The sequence below is a fragment of the Ammospiza nelsoni genome, chromosome 20, assembly GCF_027579445.1.
Source record: "Ammospiza nelsoni isolate bAmmNel1 chromosome 20, bAmmNel1.pri, whole genome shotgun sequence".
Classification (NCBI taxonomy): domain Eukaryota; kingdom Metazoa; phylum Chordata; class Aves; order Passeriformes; family Passerellidae; genus Ammospiza; species Ammospiza nelsoni.
In genome coordinates, this window is record NC_080652.1 from 4391412 (window position 1) to 4412033 (window position 20622).

General features: G+C 47.4%; 1 protein-coding gene across 1 annotated transcript in view; it reads right to left on the reverse strand.

Moving 5' to 3' along the window:
- ASTN2 (astrotactin 2) overlaps window positions 1–20622 on the reverse strand; it is a 358016-nt gene that overhangs the window by 211815 nt on the left and 125579 nt on the right. Inside the window, exons 6-7 of the mRNA XM_059486464.1 lie at window positions 17332–17478; window positions 3554–3721 (exon numbers count right to left, since the gene is read on the reverse strand). Of these exons, the coding sequence (XP_059342447.1) occupies window positions 3554–3721; window positions 17332–17478 (315 nt within the window). The remainder of the gene's footprint in view (window positions 1–3553; window positions 3722–17331; window positions 17479–20622) is intronic.

The following is a 20622-nucleotide window of genomic DNA, read 5'->3' on the forward strand; positions in this document are numbered from 1 at the left end:
ATGATCACAGGGTGAAAATGTAGATTTTAGGATTTTTGGTATGGGGGTTATGGGGACAAGATGGAGGAACTTGGGTGTGTCCAGCCTTTCTCCTTCTTCTTGTTCTCCATTTTCTGCAGTGCTGTTGGCACTTTGGGATTGGTTTAGAGTAGAAGTGCACTGTCTAACACAGGTGATGGGTATTGGGAATTAAGTGTAAATATGTTATATGTAGTTTGTAGTATAAAAGGACAACACAGAGTGCCTGTGGCTGCCCTACTGAGCAGATCTCGGCTGGGCAGAGAGAAAATTTTATAGATAAGAATTAATAAACAACCTCAAGACCGAAAAGTGAAGAGCTCTGACTCGTTCTTCAGTTGTGCGGGCTGAAGCAGAGACACCCTGCACATCTCAGCAGTTATCAACCAAACTCCAAGACTGGAGGACTTCAATGCTGGCTCTGCTGCTCTCACAGGGGCAACTTTGAAGGCTTTCAGCCTCCAGAGAGGACAAACTTCAGTCCATCATTCTCATGGATGCTCTGTCCAGCCTGAGAAGGCAGAGGGCAGGGGAATCCCTGGCACCCATCGCTTGGGATGCTCACAGAGAGGATAAAATCCCTGACCCGAAAAGGTTGAAATCCAGACAGGATTTATGTGCTGCCATAAAACCACAGGCCTTCCTCTCTCATGGTGATAAAAATAAATCACCCTTAAAAATAGAACGACATTAATAAAAATAAATCTGAAAGTACATGCAGTGTATCATGGGGTTACAGTCTGCCTCAGCCTGGAGGGGAAACTTCTCCCCAGTTAAAGGCTGGTCAATGGTGATGAACAGACATAGTGCACAGGGTTATGTCCTGGGGTACAGGGTCAAGCAGGTACTTCCAAAGGCCTAATTTCAGTTCTTGTGAAGTTTGGGCCTCTTTAGGGAGTTTTAGATTTAGGCTGTGAAGGTCAGCAGCCCCATCAGCCAGTCTTGCTCGATCCATGAGGATCCAACTGGCAGAAATAGGAGAAAAATTCTGGTTTATTCACGTGCACACTTCCAGGTTGGAGAGAGGGGGAAGAAGCCTGTAGGAGTGTCAGGGGGTAGGATGGTCAGGATGGATGGAGACGAGAGATCTCTGCAGCCAGGGCTGGAACTTGGGGTTTATTGCAAAGGGCCTGGGTGCAGGGCCCTGCTGGGAGCTGCCAAACACAGCTCAGAGCAGGCCCGAGAGAAGAGAGGGGGAGAGAGGATGAGAGGGTGAGACAGCAAAAGGGTAAGAGAGTAAAAGCATAAGAGAGTAAAAAGGGGGTAAGAGAGCGAGGTTACAATACCATAAATCTTCTTCTGTGTTGAATATTCTAATTCTCACTAACCGATCTAGTACAAGATACAAATCCTATAGCATTTACATACAGCCTATAAGAATCACTACATTACCATAGTGTGTTACATTTTAAACCCTAAAAACTCCTCTTTGGGCCCCTCCTGCCAAGCTGTAGGGTCTGCTCTGACCCTTGGGCCTGTCTGCAAGCAGAGGGTGTTGTTCCATCCAAAGGGGATCACCTTCAGCTGGCCACACCATTGTTTTCCAGTAGTTCAGTAACTGAGGGATCTCAAAGCTTGCTTTCATTTCAATCTCACTTACAGTTTCCATATTCTCAAAATCTTTTGCCAGACAATCATATTTATAAGGCTTTCCTGTTTCACCTTCCCCAACAGAAGCCCAAGGACAGATTCCAGGAGAGGGCCCTGAGGGCTGGGATGAAGCTGCTCTGCCCTCACCATGGGCAGGGAGGGACCACAGGCACCAGGGCTGGGAGCGCAGAGCAGCTGCTGAGGTTCAGCTCCAGCACAACTCCCGGGATAATGAGCATCTCTCCCTTCCCTGCACACCAGATCTGACACATCCTGCTCGAGCGTGGGGCATCCAGCAGGAGTGACAAGCTGCTCTGGGAGCCGGGGTCACAGCAGGAGCAGCAGCTGGGCTGGCAGGGAAGAGCAGCAGCTCCTCACAACTGAGGCAACGGCAGGATCAGCCAGCCCTGCTCCCTGCCAAGGATGGGACTGGCCAGGGGAGCCACAGGGCTTTCCAGCAGGGCAGTCATGCTCTGACTCCATACAGTGTCCTTGTGGATTCTGCTGGAGGCAGAGCTGTTTCTCTCCTCCTCTGAACCAGGGGACAGCTGAGTGCATCTCCCCTCTCCCACTGAGGTGGCTGTGTTTTGCCAATGCCTGAAACAAAAAATCCTTCTGCTCTGTGACATCTGGATGAGAAGAGCCTCCTCCTGCACCACCTCCATCTGTCAGTGTGGCTGTTGGCACTTCCCAGCCCTGCTTGGGGCTTTGAGTGATGCCCAGGGCTCTCTACACAGGGAAATAATGCAGCATCACCCTCCTGCTGAAGCCATGCAGACAAGTCTTGAGGAACAGGAACACTTAAGAAGATTGTCTTGACCAGGAAAATTAGTTTGTAAGACCAAGTTCAGTATTTGCATCTCAGCTGAGCAGGGAGGAATGATAACAGGGTCACCCCCAGCACCCCATGAGGTGTTCATGACTCTGAAGTATTTCTTGTTCTAATCCAAGCATTAATAACAGTCAGGGGCTTTGGGAGGCTTAGAAAAATCTTTCTCCAGAGTGAGCCATCCTTTAAATGTCTGGCAGAGCCAGACACCAACATCCTTACCCGCAGCCATGAATCTCATACACACATGGGGTGAAGAAGCTCATGGCTCACAAGGAGAGCTGGGACTAAGCTGGGATGGCACCTCTCTGCAAGGAAATGGGGTTTGGATGCTCTTCAGACACTCAGTAAAGCAGGATCACAGGGACACTTGTCTGCACACCACCAAGAAGGTATCCAGCCCACTGGTGAGTCACAGCACAAAAACCCAGCAGTCCCCAAGCCATTCTCTTGTGCAAGGTCCTGTCACCCTGTGTGGTTTGCTGTGCTCTGTGTTCTTGGCTCACTGCAGCACTCCCATGTGTCACCCAACAAAGACAGAAGGGAAGGTGACACTTGTCCTTTGGCCAGCCCCACAGCTGGGTCCCAGCAGGGCTGGCTGCTGCTCCACAGGCAGGAGCTGCACACCAGCTCAGCAGAATCCTCACCTAGAGATGAGGAGGGATGGCAGAGCTCACAACTCCACCAGGAAGGGTTGGAGGACACATCCAATCTAGGTAAGCACCAGGCAGGAGCAGGCACTACTGGGAATTGTGGTGCTCTGCAGTGAAAATGGCCAGAAGAGGGATGGAAATGGGGTAAATTCACATTTTCCAGACTGGACAGCAGAACAACCCATTTGAGAAGCAGATAAACTCCACGTGCCTGCAGCTGTCAGAGAACTGGTCAATCCACCATTTCAAATCCCCATCTTGTGCCCATCTTCTTCACATTTTGCTAATAGAGGTCCCCACTTTGTGACCCTGCTAGCACCCCTCAGTCCCCCATGCCTACCACCAGGCTAAAGCAGAGATGAGCCATCAAAATACCCAGTGACATCAAAATACCCAGTGACAGACCTTCTCCCCCACATCTCTGAGCTTTCAGAGGGTTTCCCTCTCCCCCAGCTTCCCTTACCTGTGTCCTGGTCACAGAGCTGCTCACAGGCATCAGTGGTCCTCTGTCCACAGAGATCTCTCACCCAGGGGGACGTGGCATTGATCTGATAGTACAGGGACAGCTTGGCTGGGTTCAGCCAGTCAGAGATGTCCAAGTAGCTCCCCTCACTCACAACGAAGCTGCTGCCTGTGGGGAATGGGGAAAAAAGTGTGTTAGGTGAGTGTGAAAATCTGAAAGAAAAACCCCTAATGTGCATTTTGGCCCAGCATCAGAGCTCGGCACTTTTCAGGAGCTGCTGTGATGACAAGACCTGTAAAATAATAATGAGTTCACTGTCTGACCATGTTCACAGGGGTCTCAGGTTGAGGCAAGAGACGAGGATCTGACTCCATGTTTCAGAAAGTTTGATTTATTATATTATGATATATATTACATTAAAACTATACTAAAATAACAGATGAAAGGATTTCATCAGAAGGCTAGCTAAAAATAAAATAAGCAAGAATAATAACAAGGGCAGCTGTCTTGGACTCTCTGTCCGAGCCAGCTGAGCTGTGATTAGCTATTAATTAAAAACAACCAACACAGACCAATCACAGATGCACCTGTTGCATTCCACAGCAGCAGATAATCAATGTTTACATTTTGTTCCTGAGGCCTCTCAGCTTCTCGGGAGGAAAAATCCTAAAAAAAAAGATTTTTCATAAAAGATGTCTGCGACATCACTGACAGTTGGTCCCAAAGAACTTCATTTGACCATTTTTCTCCACAGCAATGTGCTCCAGCAAATGGACCACCAGCTCCTCTGCCCTTGCACTACTGGGATTTGATTCCCAGGTCTCTGCAGAAATGAGGACCAGTGTAATTATTCTGATCTGTAACCAGAGCATCAAGGAGGAATTGTCCTGGAGGCACCTGGAGCTCAGGGCACAGGTGGGCAGCAGCAGCAGGGCCTGTTCACCTTTTGTGGAAGGTGAGTGGATTGGCCCAACACACAACTTCTTGTGTGAGTTATCTCATACCAGACACTCCCCCACACTCTCCCTCCTGTGAGTTACAAGCGAATTCCTGCCAAAAATATTTTCTTACAAAATCTTATGCTTCTTTATTTTGTGAAATGTATTTTTCCCCACTGGCATCTGGGAATATGCATCATCTAATTAGCCAAATAGATTTTCAGTTCAGCCCAATCATTTCCTTATCTAACATCTGAGGCCCAGCATCGCTTGGGGGATTTTGCAGGCACAGAGGTCCTCATTAACTCTGATCTTCAATTACATTGATTATAAGACTGCCTCCATAACAGTGCTGCACAGATCAGAGAGGAGCCAAAAAACCTCTGCCATTAAGTGGTGTTTTGCAAAACTCACCATGGTAAAAGCCTCTAAAAAGAGGGGAGAAGAAATCTGCAAGGAGGAGTGGGCATGGGGAACTGCCAGGTAGTGGAAAGGTGGCTGTCAGATCCTGCACTAAGTCTCGCAACGTGGGCAAAATTTGAAACCGCTGCCTGAATGTTGAAATCCTTCTCAGAGATTACCCAGGGATAGCAAGCCTACAGATCCAGGGCCTGTTGTCATGAAACTGTAAGGCTTATGGCCCTTAGTAAAGGACTAGGACACCGTTCTTTGAAGCACCATCATACTTTGATGAAAGCCAAGAGATTAAAAAAGCAGGACAATGAGCCTGCAGCAGCAGCCACCCCACGTGAACCTGCTTGAACACAAACTCTGGATCTCCTTTTGAAGAGGATCCCTGATGCTTAGCAAGAGGGAGCTCTTCTCACCCTCATCCTGCACCGCATTAGCCATGCAAAGGATAAAACAAGCAGAGCCTCGAGTCAAGCATCCCGGTGAGTGACCTCATTTTCAGGCATCCCAAGATCTCAGCACCAGCCAAATCCAAGCCCTAATTTCCCATAAACTTGGGTCTTTGACACTCAGAGTGTTTATATACCATAAACACATTCACAGACACATGTCTACCCTCAAAGCCAGTGGAGGCTGCCAAGCTACTGACTGCTCAAGCAAATGAGAATTAGACATCAGAGACACAGCAAGGCAGGGGCTGCCCCACCAAGGCTGCAGGATACATCTCAATCAGACACAAGGCAGCAGTAAATCACTGGGTAAACCCCCCAGCACCACTGCAAAGCAGAGAAACACTGAGCAGAAAGAAGTTTCTTAGAGCCATGTGGTTTTATCCCCTAATTATTCCTTTCAATGAATTTTTAAAGATAGCCTTACATACCAATAACAACAATTGCTGGCTTCTTTTCCCAAACAGAAATGCATCCTGCACCCTTTGGGAGTGTTTACTATTTACATGTAGGTGTCTAAGTAGTAACCTGTCAATTTTGTTTTCCTCCTGATTTATGCAGCTCCCTAATAAAGAGCAAGGCTTGGGAAGCACGTAGGGTTGTTTTGAGACTCAGATACAGACAACTCCCTCTGCACCCAAGGACTGAAGAGCAAAACCAGCAGCTCTTGATTAAATCCCTACTTAATGAACCCCACTTCTGGTTAAAATACAGCTTGGAAGTCACAGAAGTAAACCCGACACAAACCAGACGCGTCATTGGTACCCAGAGGGATGAAGCTGGCAGAGGATCCTGGTCCAGGATCTGCTCCACAGGCAGGTGGGTGATGGAGGGGTGACCTCTGGAGATCCCCAAAATGGAATCATTCAGGTGGAAAAGACCTCTCAGATCATCAAATCCCACTGTTCCTCTGCCAAGGCAACCAGGCCATGTCCCCTGGTGCCACATCCACACACCTTTTAAATCCCTCCAGGAATGGAGACTCCATCACTGCCCTGAGCAGCTGTGCCAGGGCTGGACAACCCTTTTCTCTGAAGAAATCAGAGAAATCTTTACATTCAACCTAAAGAATCTTTATATTCAACCTAAATGTTCCCTGGGAGAAAAGGCCAAACCCCACCTGGTTCCACCCTCCTGTCAGGGAGTTGTAGAGAGTGAGAAGATTCCCCCCCAAGCCTCCTTTTCTCCCTCAGATGCTCCTCATCAGACTTTTGCTCCAGCCCCTTCTCTGGCTCCAGGTATGTTGAAGATTAATTATTTTGATTTTAGTAAGTCTGATTGAGAAGTCATCCTCATTATCAGGTTTTTATGGGGGTTGGTTTGTTTGTTTATTCGAAAAGCAGCAGTGAAAAGCTCTCAATCCAAAAATTCAGGCTCAGTGCAAAATGGAGGTTTTTCTACCTCAGTCTGAAAAAACCAAACCCAGGGAAATTAAAGGTTTTAGTTTTCTTCCTCCTTTACCTCCTTCCTCCCCTTTCCTTCCTCAGAGGAGGGAAGGAACAACTTCTAGCAAGGAAACTTCTCACATCTCTGAAGCGGAATGTGTGGCAATGTATTGAGAGACATTCACAGACACCTTCATCACCTTCTCTCCCACTGAAAACACAAACAAACAAACAAACAAACAAACACCCCAACCTTGATCCCTTTATAGCTTGCCTGTGAAATAAATAACAGAAAAAAGGCACTCTACAAATATTTTGAAAGCTAAAATTCTGATGATTTCAAAGCCTTTTCACAAAATTTTTCTCTTTGCTTTCAAAGAATCCACACACAGAAAACAGTTTTTCAAAAGTCACCGTCGTGTACATATCAAAACCACCTTGAAAAGCTCAGGGCACATTGAGGAACAAATCCTTTTAGAAACTACCAAGAACAAACATTTTTCCAATCAAAAGCTGTTTCAAACACCTTCAGCTTGCTGGGAACATCAGCTGGATTTGTTTTCCACAACTCCAGTCTCTGGATGGAGGGAAGGGAAGTGATGGGGGACTTAAAGGGGGGTGGAACCCAGTACAAACCAGCCTCCTAAAACCCTCCTCAAGGACCTCAGACCCTACTAAATCACCTCCACACCCGGTTTGAAGCCCCCCTTCAGCTGCACTCCCCAGGGCAGGTCCCAGCACAGACACTCTGAAGACACTGGAGGGATTGTCCACCCTGCTGTCCTCACTGCCAATCTCTCAGGTGTTCTCCTTGACACAAATTTCAAGCTTCCCACTAAAGCCTTGCTGAAATCTCCCTTGAATGGAGATATTTAGGTCTCAGGTAAAGCAGCCATCAACCAACCAAGTGAATACAGAAACAAAATGACAACTCTGCACCCAGCACCACCTCCAGGAACACCATACCTGTGGCGTTCACATTTTCTGGAAAAAATCCCTTTGCCCAGGATTTTTCTCCTGGGAAGCTGAAAAGCCTCAGAGAAAAGGAAAACAATTCTTATCTCATTTGCTTCTCCTGTGCTGTGCTCATGTGCAATGTGTTTGGAGATTGTTTACCCACAGGTGATTGTTCCATTGCATTCTGCTGGGAGTTGTTTTCACTCTTTGGCCAATCAGGGCCAAGCTGTGTCAGGACTCTGGAAAGAGTCACGAGTTTTCATTATTATCTTTTTAGCATTCTATAAGTATCCTTTCTGTATTCTTTAATACATTTAGTATAGTATTTAATATAATATAGTGTTATAAAGTAATAAATCAGCCTTCTGAGCACATGGAGTCAGATGCATCATTCCTGCCTTTGTTGGGGCATCCCTGCAAATACAATACCCCATACCAGGACATATCCCTCAAATGCTGTTGGAATTACAAGCCAGCCAATGCCATGGAGCAGTGTGGTGAACACCAGGACACAGCTCCAGCCCCCTCCCAGCTCCACAAGGTCCAGCAGCCCTCAGGGGATTGATTTGTTTGGGTTTCTGTGCATGTGTGTGTTTTCCACTCTCCCCGTTCCCTCCCCAGCACTGATCAAAGCTGGGTGAGTTAAGGCAGCGTCAGAAGTTCATGTCTCTCATGCTGGGGTCTCCTTCAAAGTTCAGTGGAATTGCTTAAGCCCTGACAAAAGAGGCTTGAAGTTTTGACATTTCAAAAATCATTTTCAAGAACACAACAGGATAAAACAGCTCAGAAGAGATATCTAACAAGGGAAAAGAACAAAGCACCCAAAAGGCAGCCAAAAGGGTTTGGCTTTTCCTTTCTCTTTCTTTTCAAGGCAAAAGATCAAAATATAATTTTTTTTTTAAAGAACATCTATTTATTCCTCCCTCTGCTCTTTTTTTGTCATCGTTGGTCCATTCACTGTTTCTTGGCCCAACAAAACTCCTTTTCATCTAAAATCAGTATTTTGTGTTGGGAAGCAATGGGAGGTCATACTATAGGTTGCTATTAATGTATCCAGCCCTATGCTATCATACAGTTCTAATCCTGTTACAGACAGTTTTTATAAACACTAGAGGAAAGATGATCCCTCTGGCTTCATTCTATAGGTACAAAGAATAACCCTATTTGATTTCTTTAGAAACCGTTTTTTCCCCTTGTTAAACTTGAAAGAACATTGCCCAAAGAGACAACTCCTCCCCTATCAGCTCTTCCCCTTGATCAGCTCTCCTTATCCTGTCCTGGGCCCAGGGCATGGAAACTTCTGCTTCTGAAATTTCTCCCAGAAAATGCCAAAGAGCTGCACAGACTTTGGGTGCCCAGGACACACGTGTACTGACTTAAGCAAGGAAATGTGATTTGGGGCAGGACTGCACCCACAGAGTAACACAGTGCTCAGCTTAACCATCCCTCTCCTGCCCAGTGCAAAACCAGGTGATTTGGGGATAATTTAAATAGTTTTAAGTCAAACTCTAAGTTCTATAGTCTAGTTTGAATCCAGGGACAGCATCACGCCAGGTTAAAATCCAAACCAACCCTCTTAACTCTTTTTTTTTAACTATTTCTCTCTTTGAACAAGGTGAATTTCTTAAACAGAAAGTTATGATAGAAAGATTATAAAACAACACAAGCCTATAGACACATCTTTCATTCAGTCCTCCCTCAGCTGAAGCACTCACAGTTTATATCTCACAGTGCTTGACTCCAGGGTGTATTTTCAGCACATGAACTGCACCCATGGGCTCTCACCCAACCCAATGATGATCAAACCTGGAGACCTCCATCCCCTTGGAACACCATTAATCCTGCCAGAGCTTTTCCACCCTGGCACAGCAGAAGTCAATTAGCAGTACATGTCTGTGTGCAATTACAGCTCAAAGTGGCACCACCTTTCCTGTGGGAGGAGCAGGGCTACAATTTAAGTGTTAAATTACACTGCCTTGATCATTCTGACAGACGGTCTCTTTGGGTTTTCTTGTCAGTCAGTCTTGATTTCTCCAGGGCTGAGCTCCTGACAAACAACAAATGTATTTATAAGGCAGGTGATGGCTCAGCCAACTTCTCCGAAACTTAAGCAAGAAGGAATCTGCCCACCCTGCCTTGTGGTCAAGCTCATGCTGCCATGAGATCTCCCATGGCAGCTTTAGACAAATTGTGGAGGTGTTGGTAAGAGCACAGCTCTGTCCTCAGAAGCCATCTGGGCCAGCAGTGGCTGAGACAGAAATGAGACTCCTCAAAAAAAAACCAAAAAAATCTTCTTAATGCTCTGCATCTCCCAACTCCCATGCTGCAGCCTGGGGCTCTCTAACAGTGATGCTCTCCAGATATCAGAAAAGGGTTCAGGGAAATCCAGCCCAAATCTGATCACATCACAAAGCGCAGAAGAGCTGTGATAAGCTCGTTGTATGAATGCAGAATTCAATGTTTGCGTCTCCATCTGTGGGAGGGAGAGCAGGTTGGCTGATCAAAGATGTGCTATCCCTCCCAAAGCAGAGGGTAAATGGTGTTGGTAAAGCTCAGCAGGTGCCCACCCCTGTGGGGAGGGGGCATCTCTCAGGATTCAACGTGTCCCAGCTCTTAAGCAGCTCCTGCTTGTTGCAGACATCTTTTATGGAAAATCCTTTCCTTAGGATTTTTCCTCCTGAGAAGCTGGGAGGCCTCAGGAACAAAATGTAGACAATGATTATCTGCTGCTGTGGAATGCAACAGGTGCATCTGGGATTGGCCCATGTTGGATGTTTGTAATTAATGGCCAGTCTCAATCAGCTGGCTCGGACTCTATGTCCGAGCCACAAGCTTTTGCTATCATTCTTTCCTATTATATTCTTAGCTGGCCTTCTGATGAAATCCTTTCTTCTATTCTTTTAGTATAGTTTTAATGTAATATATATAATAAAATAATAAATCAGCCTTCTGAAACATGGAGTCAACATTCTCATCTCTTCCCTCAACCTGCGACCCCTGTGAATACTGTCACACCTGCTGACACCGTCCAAATGCCAGCACCAATCCAATGCCAATCCAACGCCAATCCTGCTGGCTTTGCTCCAGTCAATCCTGCAGAGGAACATTTGGCTTCCCTGCCCCAGGAGCTGGGAATGCCTCTGGCAGGCACAGGGCTGGGGAGCTGGGCAGCAGCTGAGCAGGTTCACCAGCCTGTCAAAGGCACGATAAAAACATGATGTACTTCAGCCTCCAGAAGCTGATTAGTTCTTCATGCAAAGAGCGTTCGTGCTGTAAAACCGTCTTGGAATCCCTTTGATCCACGCTGATACAGTTCATAAATTGATGTTAATATTTAGAGTTCATGTCTGGTAACACTGCAGCCATTTGCTCACATTTTCTTGCCAGGGAAGCAGACACAGGAGCAGGAGTGAGCTGTAACACAGGCACCGAGGTGACCCTGCTGATTACGAGCTGCTGGAATAAAATGCAATTTGTAAAGCTGCCCCCAAACATGGCCACCTTACATGAAACACACAGGGCCTGGAGCAGCCAGACGTGACACTGAGTCTGCAAGAAAGTGTTGCTTCTGTCAGAGCCCTGACCCAGGTCTCCAGAGAGCAAAAACCCTGGGAGGAGAAAACAGCACAAGAAAAAAATATTTTAAACCAGTTCCTTCTGTTGATTTCAGAGGGGAATATGGATCTGGGAACAGCTGGTGAACATGGGAAACCCCAAATTCAGAATCTTTCTGAAAGCCTGAAAAGATCACAGCATCACAGAGTCCTTTGGGTTGGAAGGGACCTTAAAGATCATCTCATTCCACCCCTTTCCCACAGATAGGGACATCCTCCACTGGACCAGATTGCTCAGAGCTCTACCCAGTCTGACCTGAGGCAGCTTTGAGACCAGATCTCTTTCTCCATCCTGGTACAAACCTGGGGAGCTTCACCTGAAAATCAGAGAGTGTGTCCAGCTTCTTCTTGCTGCCAAAGGGGATGGGGCACAGCCAGTCCCCCACCTCCCATGGCTCATCTCTGTGTGAGCACACATACAGCACATCCTGAGTGCCCTGAGGGCACGAGGCAATGCTCGGTCACCTCCAAGAGCTGCAGAAGATTGAGCAGGAAATGTCAAAAACAAACAGTTTAAACCAACACATTTAATTAAAACCAAAATGAGAAGTTGTTGTGAGTCCCAACAATTGCAGTCAGCAGAGCAGTCTTCAGGGAAAATTAACACAGGCTGCTAATAGCAGCATCCAATTCAGCAGCATCTTGGAAGAAACAGTGGTGGGGGAAGGTAGGAAATAATCTGCAGATGAAACAATTACTGATCAGCTGCGTGGCAAGGACAGCACGGCTTCGCTCAGGCAGGCAGACACAGATGCACAGAGATTAAAAGAATAAACAAAAAGCAGCTCCCTCCACCTCTCTCTGCCATCTTGTCAGATGCTCCAACACAAAACACGGTCTTGAGTAGAAATTCCACTTCAGCTGGCCTCTTGGCTTTGCTGGGTTTGCTCTCAGGGCAGTGTTCATCCTGCCCTGTGGGTAGGAATCCACACTTGCAGGAGGGACAGAGCCAACATACGGGCAGCTCATCAGGGTGGGGACACTGCCCACACCATGCTCCGATCCCACAGAGGATCCCTGCCTGCCCACCCCAAGCTCTGTGCACCCCATACCACAGCCCAGCAAGGTGCAGAGGGATCACCACAACTTCCCTGGCACACATCTCAGAAGAAGAGGGCAGAAGGCTGCAAATGCCCTGAAATGTCTTTGATAAAAACCTGCTTTATGCCCTTTGCTTTATTTCCACTTACAAACAAAGCCCTACAAGCCCCTCACTAAAGGCAGCTCCTGCTTCCCTCTGCACCACTGGAGGATCTCACCCACCTCTCCCGCTAAAGTACAAACATCCACCCACACCGTATATAACCTCTCACAGGCTGTAAAAACGGGAAGCTTTAATTGATACTATATTTCATACTGTTGTGCAGCAAGGACGTACTCCAGGCTGAGCCCTCCAGAGTATCTTCCTCCACCCTGCCTTCCCTGCAAGCCGTTCCCATTGCTCCAGCTCTACTTTTTTGAATTATTACCTACAAGAAAAAAAACAAAGCCAAAAAACCAACTATTGAATGTAGAGCTGAGTGGCTCCCATATTCATAAGAGGTTTTATTACTCAGATGGAGGGACTCTCTTTCCTTTCTTCCCCCCCTTTGACACAGCTAAAGGGTCCTCTAAATAATGCCTTGCATTTCCATATCCTCATAAAAGCCACTACAGTTCTTTCCATAAATCTGAGGCACCTCTGAAATCAGAGCAATTCCTCCTGCTCAGCACGGGCAAGGGCTGCCTTGAGACACAAACCCTGGAGCAGCAGAAGGGAGGAGATGATGCTCCAAGCACTGTGTTTGAATAGAGAGGATTTAGAGGCACCAACTCGTTTCTGGGAAGCAGGAGGCCCCAGCCCTCCCCACCAGCTCCTGGCAGGCTCTCCTTGATCCAGCTGCTCCACGAAGTGAAGGCACAGCAGCTGTGCAAACCAGGCAATAACTGCTCAGCAGGGAGCGAGGCAGGGGCGCCCCACCAAATGAACAAAAGGAAGAAAACAAACCCAGGGAGAAATAAGGGCAATAGAGACAGGCTGGTTATTATAGAACTGCTGCTTGGAATATATATCCTCCCAGCTTGGCTGCCAGTTGGCTTCTGGTGCCAGTCCTTCCCCTCCCCTTTCCCACCCTGCCACTCCAGCAGGCTCTGGAGCTGCTTTCTCTAACACCATTCTTGCTGCAGCTCCTCTCCAAAGCTGGAGACATTTGGGGAGGCTTCCCCCCTCTTTCTTTTCTTGGCTCTGGCTGCTGGCACGCTAGAACTGGCTGGCATCTATTTAAAGTTTCCTTAAAAGCTGAGTTCTCATCATCTAGGAGAGCGATTTCTTTCAGCCTCTGCCTTTGTTTGGCTCCTCCTGCAGAGGTGCCGGTAGCAGCTCCGCTTTCAGCTTTTCCTTGGCTCCTGGTGCCTATTGAAAATCCCACATTTCAAAAGGGAAGGAGAGGGCACCACTCCCTCAAATGGGAACATCTCCTGTGAATGCACCATGGCTGCCTTCTCTCAGAGCCTGGTTTATCACCCTGTGCAGCCCCAAAGGGAACAGCTTTGGGAACTCAGACGATTTCAGCGCGCACAGACACCCGCGAGACGTGGTGCCACACCAGAAGCTGCTGCAAGACTGATCAAAGCTCCCAGACTCTGCCAGGCCAAACACGTCAGCTCTGTTGTCACCTCGGTGCCACAGGGATGCTGATGCCAACCCCCTGTAAAAAACCACATTTAATCCCGCACAGGAGATCTCCAGAGAGGAGCAGGTCCTTTCTTCTCCATCAGCATTAAAATGCAGGTGCTCAGCCTTGGCAAACACATCCAGCCACACTTTTCCTGGGTTTCATTGAAATTTCCCAGCCCAGCTCAGTTCTGTGATGTCTTTAAATGCTTTGTAATATTTTGCTGCCAGTTGGGTGGTGCCTTGGGATTTGTTGTTATTCAAAAAGAAGGGAAAACTTTAAGAGCTTTTTCTCTTCCCAAGCAAGAGACTGTCATCACATAAAATGCTGAGATTTCAGGGAAAGTGATAGCCACTGCAAAATGTCTTGGCTGCTTCTGTGCGAAGAATTTGACTGTTTCTCATAAAAAATATTTAAAAAGTTTTCGCAGTTTGTAATTATATTTTACAGTTTCATTACAAAGCTCATTTTAATTCTTCTCCAAACCGTTGTTACCAGTCCTCTTGCCACTTTCTCTTCAGAAAAGTCATTAAGTCGGGACTGGAGATCATCCCATTTCCCCCAGTTTCAAAGATATTAATCTGCTTTATTGGTATTTCATTGTCATTTTCATTCGAGTGTTCCCTGCATTTGCATAATTTGCATTGCCACTCCTTTCCTGGTGACAAGCACAGGTTCAGCTTTCCACTTTCATTCTGTGGAGTCTCTTGGCATTTTATTTTCTTTTTCAGGAACACTGTCTTTCCTAGGCCAGAACCACAAGCTGGGGGCAGAATGCTGAGGTCCTGTGTCCATCCCTGCCTTCCTGGTTGACCTTCAGCAAGTACCAGAACCAGTGTGAGCTCCTAGTCCAAGTGCTGAACTGTCCAGTGCCCATTCCTAAGGGACACAGATTAGCATTGCAGGAACCTAATACCCCAAGTGCAGGAGTTTTTGTTCTCCAGCTACTTGGAACCATCTGTGAAGATTTCAAATGCTCATGTGTGGCTTGGACAATCATTAAAACCTTTTAGAAACAGGTCAAGGTATAAACAAATCCCCTGTTTCAAATCCCTAAATCACAGAATGGTTTGGCATGGAGGGGACCTTAAACATCCTCTTGTTCCAACCTCCTGACATGGGCAGGAACACCTTCCACCAGACCAGGGTGCTCAGAGCTCCATCCAAACTGGCCTGGAACACTTCCAGGGATGGGGCATCCACACCTTGATGTTATCTTCATGTCTCCACTCCACTGAACTCATGCTCAGTTCCTCCAATGTGTGAACACAAACTAGATGCTCTCCTCCTCTTTCCTACAAGCTGTGACCCCTGGGCTGTCCCAGCTACCCAGAGACCACTCTTAGCAGGGCTAATCTCACTTCAAACACACTGGTGACTCCTATTCTGCAATGGGGTGATGATTTCAACCCCTCTCCACTGGTCCCTGCAGGTCTCATGCCACTGTGTGTTGTTGCAGACATCTTTTGTGAAAAATCTTTTCTTGAGATTTTTCTCTCTTCTGAGAAGCTGAGGCCTCAGAAACAAGATGTAAACAATACCTATCTGCTGCTGTAGAATGCATCAGGTTTTGTCTGTGATTGGGCCATCTTGTATGTTTACAATTAATGGCCAACCACAGACCAGATAGCTTGGACTCTCTGTCCGAGACACAGATCTTTGTTATTCATTCTTTTCTATTCTTAGCTAGCCTTCTGAGAAAACCTGTCCTTCTTTTCTTTTTGTATAGTTATTATGTAATATATATATAACAAAATAATAAATCAAGCCTTCTGAACATAGAAGTCAATATTCTCATAGAATATTGAATAGAGTCAACATTCTCATCTCTCCCTTAACCTGAAAACCCCAGTGACCACTGTCACAGTGTGTCTTTAACCATCTCCCCCTCCCCAAAATAACAATCCCCCAAGAGCTGCTCTCCATTCCAAAGCTCCCAAAGCAGGGGGCTGTCCCAGAGCTGGCTGCACCAGGACACCCCAGCAGCTGGTGATGCACTGGCTGCATGCAGCACGTTTCTGGCAGAGAGAAAGTGCCCCCTCTGCATGCCCCAAGCAGTGAGACGAGTGCAGGAGCTGAGGAATTGGAACCGACTGAATAATGGGTCCTGTCTGCTGGAAGAAAATGAAATTTGCCCTCATGTTACTGAAAACTTGCACTCGATGCTCACTGCACATTATAAAGAAAAGGTCAGTGAAACACAACAAATGCAAGGAGCCCAGTTGGAGAAAGCAATAAATAGTGACAGCAGCACTTGTCTAATTCATCAAAGCATCTGTGCCTTTGCTCAAACCCCAGCAATTTCCCTCCATGCTGCTGCAAGGCTGGGATGAGCAGCTCTGCTGCTGCAGGACAAAACAGCTCTGCTGCTGCCTGTCTGTGCAGCTCCCAGGGCTCCTCAGCGAGTTTGGAGGAGAACAGAAATATCCATCAGACACAATTAGCACCAATGATAACAACGATAATATTAATTGACATGACTGAGATTTTGGCCTCGGGCTCGCAGATGTGCTTGTGGAAAGGGAGATCCCTGCAGTCAAACACAGCTGGGGCATTCCTAAAGAGAGGAATCTCCATGTCCCAAACATACCCAGAGGGGAAGCAGGAGGGTGTGATCACAGAGAGCAAGGCACAACTTTCCCAGGCTGGGGAAGGCTGTGAGAGGATCAGAGAGAAGAATAATAAACAATTCTTATCTTCACTTGCTGCACCTGTTTTGAACATTGCAATGTGTTATGGAGATTTGCTTACCAAAGGGTGGTTTCTTAATTGGCCAATGGTGATGGTGTTTGGATGGATTGACCAATCTGGTCTGACTGTATCAGACAGTCTGTAAGGGTGATGTATTGTATATTTGGGGTGCCCTGATGAAGGAATGATGCATCTGACTCCATATTCTCAGAAGGCTAATTTATTACTTTATTATACTCTATTATATCAAAGAATACTATACTAAAGAATACAGAGAGGATACTTACAGAATGCTAAAATGATAATAATGGAAACTTGTGACTCTCTCCAGAGTCCTGACACAGCTTGGCCCTGATTGGCCAAAGAGTGAAAACAACTCCCAGCAGAATGCAATGGAACAATCACCTGTGGGTAAACAATCTCCAAACACATTCCACATGAGCACAGCACAGGAGAAGCAAATGAGATAAGAATTGTTTTCTTTTTTTCTCTGAAGCCTCTCAGCTTCCCAGGAGAAAAACCCTGGGCAAAGGGATTTTTCAGAGAATGCGAATGCCGCAGCGATGGGTTTCTTAACAAGTATAGTATAATAAAGTGGTGGATCAGCCTTCTGGAATTATGGAGTCAGTGCTAATTATTACCACAACAGGAATGCCATGCCACGACAGGAGTGTCTTACCATCAGCAATGAAGTGCTCGGGGACGTGGAGCGTCACCTTGACGGTCAGCGGGCAGGAGAGCTGCGAGCCGCACACCACGGCCAGCACGCAGGAGCTGACCGCGATCAGCGTCAGCGCCGTCTTGTTCACGGGGCTCTTCATGGAACCTGCAAGGCACACACAGCCGTGGGTGGGGTGGGGGGCCAGAAGGGAAAGCTGCACCCAGGGCTTTGTCAGCAGAGGCAGGGAGAATCAGCATGGGGAAGGCAGGCATGGAGAACAAGGATGGGAGATCAAGAAGGGTCTGCACACCCCGGGGTTCCCATCACACCTTGTTTTGCATGGGGTTTCATTTGGCTAGAGGAGGGAACCTCTCAAAAAAACCTGCTCAAAGCCCTGTATAGACCCTGCCCCAGAGAACTTCTCCTCCCTGGAATCACTCATCACACCAGCAGTGCTCCCCTGCTGAAACCACCATCACTTCTTGTCAATATTGGCTGGCTTGGCAACACACTGTGAAACCCTGTGGGGCAGGACCCGAGATGATTAGGAGAGCAGTGGCTGCTCATAGCATGGGTCAGGGGCTAGGGTCTACTATGTGATAGGAATGTGCTTGGTGTGCCACTGAGAGTTGGATATTTTCTTGTAGGTAGAGGCTCAGTAGGAGCACAAAGACATAGGCTTGGATCCACAGAATCCACAGGTTGGAGCCTGCACAGGGAATGCTCCAACCACGGTTTGAAGGACAGGAGAAGTGGCTGATCTGCTGGAAAATCCCTCCATCACTGAGACCAACAGGAGCAAGTAAATTGATTATTTATGAAGCATCTTTCCTTATGCATGGATCATCTAAACAGCCATCCCACTCCTATTTCGCAGCTTTACTGCCAATCCTGCTACCTCTAGGATAGTTTAGTAAGGAGAGAACTGGTAGAGTGAGGAGTGAAACTGCTGGTATTGTGGAAAATAGGGCTGTTGTGGCTGTAGAGATGAGTTGGATGAGAAGGTTGAATCACCATCAACAGCAGCTGGGTGGGACAGGATCCCCAGAATTCATAGGGAATGTGGGGAAGTTGTGAAGCACAGGGAGACCTGGCTGGCCCTGAAGATTCAGCTGCTCTTATTGGATGCAGACTGGGAATGTCAGGTGGGAATGTCAGGTGCCCAAATGAGACCCTCTCTACTGATGGAGATGACCATGAACTGTCCCAGACTACCATCAGGTCTCCACTGCTCAAGCAAGGAGTGCTTGGAATCTGCATCCTTGGGGCACCTCTGATCCCCCTGGAGCTGGGAGCTGCCCCATTGCTGCTCTGACTGCACTGCATCCTCCCTCATCCAACACTTTGTGGCAACACCCAGCTCTGCTCCACGATAACAACAAACACCTCACAAGGTTCCTTCTCCAGGGCTTTGGATGCACCACTTGGAGAGTGTGCAAGCAGAGGGCACAGCCCAGCAATGAGCCCAGAGGCTGCACGGCCCATTCTGGTGTGAACTGACATCACCCAGCTGCTGGCAGAGCTGCCCACAGCCCTGCTCAGCATTCAGGTGAGGACACCTCTTGATTTTTGGAAGCAGCCTCTCCCTACTTGCACCCCAGCCCTCGTCACCTCATCAGCAAAGTGAGATTTAAAAATTATCAGTTTGAAAACTGAATTGGAAATGGATCCAAGTCACCCCTTGCACACTCTCTGATTTGCCTAAAGCTGGAGGTGCTGGGGCCAGGGCAGGACCTCATGCTCAGCACAACCTCTGCCTCCCAGGCAGGGCACCAAGCCCCACCACAGCATCCCCAGGTTGGAGCCTGCACAGGGAATGCTCCAGTCAGGGTTTGTAGGACAGGAGAAGTGGCTGCTCTGCTGGAAAATCCCCCCATCACTGAGACCAACAGGAGCAAGTAAATTGATTATTTATGAAGCATCTTTCCTTATGCATGGATCATCTAAACAGCCATCCCACTCCTATTTCGCAGCTTAACTGCCAGTACTCTGTGCCCCTCACCTTGCAATCCTCTTTTTTTCTTTTCCAATCTTTATTCATATCATCAGCATAAGTTAGCACTTCCATGGGAGGCAAATTCCTCCTCTTGCTGGGCATACTGTGCCTGCCACAACCCCTGCTTGGCTAGAAGTTATGACACGAATGCAAAAAAGTAAAAAAGAGGAGGAGAAAAAAGGGGAAAAAAAAGGAAGGGAAAAAAGCCCCCATGAGGATAAGTGGACGAAATCAAATATACAATGGACCAGACAACGCTGGATTTCACCCTTATAAATCACCTTTCAATCCAGGGTCTTAAAGTGCTTTGCAAACATTAAATCATAAATCCCTTATGAGTGAGACAAGTATTATCCCCTTTCCACAAAGAGCCCAAATCCCAGGTATGATGGCAGCTTTCACCAAACTGCAGCCAGAGTGGAGCTGCTGGAATTAGGATTTCACATCCCCACTGGACCATGTGGCTTCTTCTCTCCCCATTACTCAGAGGAGAGCAGCACAGGGGCTTGGAACAGCAAAAATCCCTTTACAGTTCCATGAGTTTGAGCTTGGCTGCTCAAGGAAAGGGACAATTGCTCCAAGTCTCCTGTAACTCCCTTCCCTCCTGCACTTTCTCATTTCCATCACTGCTAGTCACTGACCTCTACAAGTGCCTCATGTTTGGTTTTGACCAACTGAACCAAAACAAGGGGGCTTCTGCTCGAGCTGAAATTGGGTTTCCAGCTCAGCTCTTTATTGTTCACGACCAGTTAGCTGCCAGGTTTCAAGGGAGGCTGCTGGAAAAGCACTTAAAGAGAGGGACTGGGATTTTTGTTTTCCATCTCTTTCCCTGCTCTGCAGACCACTGATGCTCCAGCATTGCTGTGCTGCATTTAAACATCTATCTGGAGATAATCAGCTTCTCTCCAAGCCTTTAAAACCATAAGCAAATGTATTTTCAGCAAGGCCCAGCTAACCAAACCCACCTTAGCAGGTTCTCCAGGGCTGCACCCTGGTCCAAAGGTGACACAAACTGATCCCTTCCTTCTTCAGCCCAGGGAAAGAATCCAAACCCAGCTCAGTAGCTCAGGCAGCCCCAAATAAACCCAATGCCACACAAATGAGAGGTTGGCCTGGCTAAGCCTGGGCTTTCCCTCCTCTCCTTGTCATCTCCAGGCTTTCAGGGAAGTGCCTGAAGAGCAGATTTGAAACTCCAGGTGCAACAAACAATCTGGTATCAATGTCCTTTCCAAGAGGAGGAAGCTGGGTGGAGAATACAAGACCTTTATGGATGGTTAAGAGCTCCATCACCCAAGAGAATCCTGGTTTGGGTC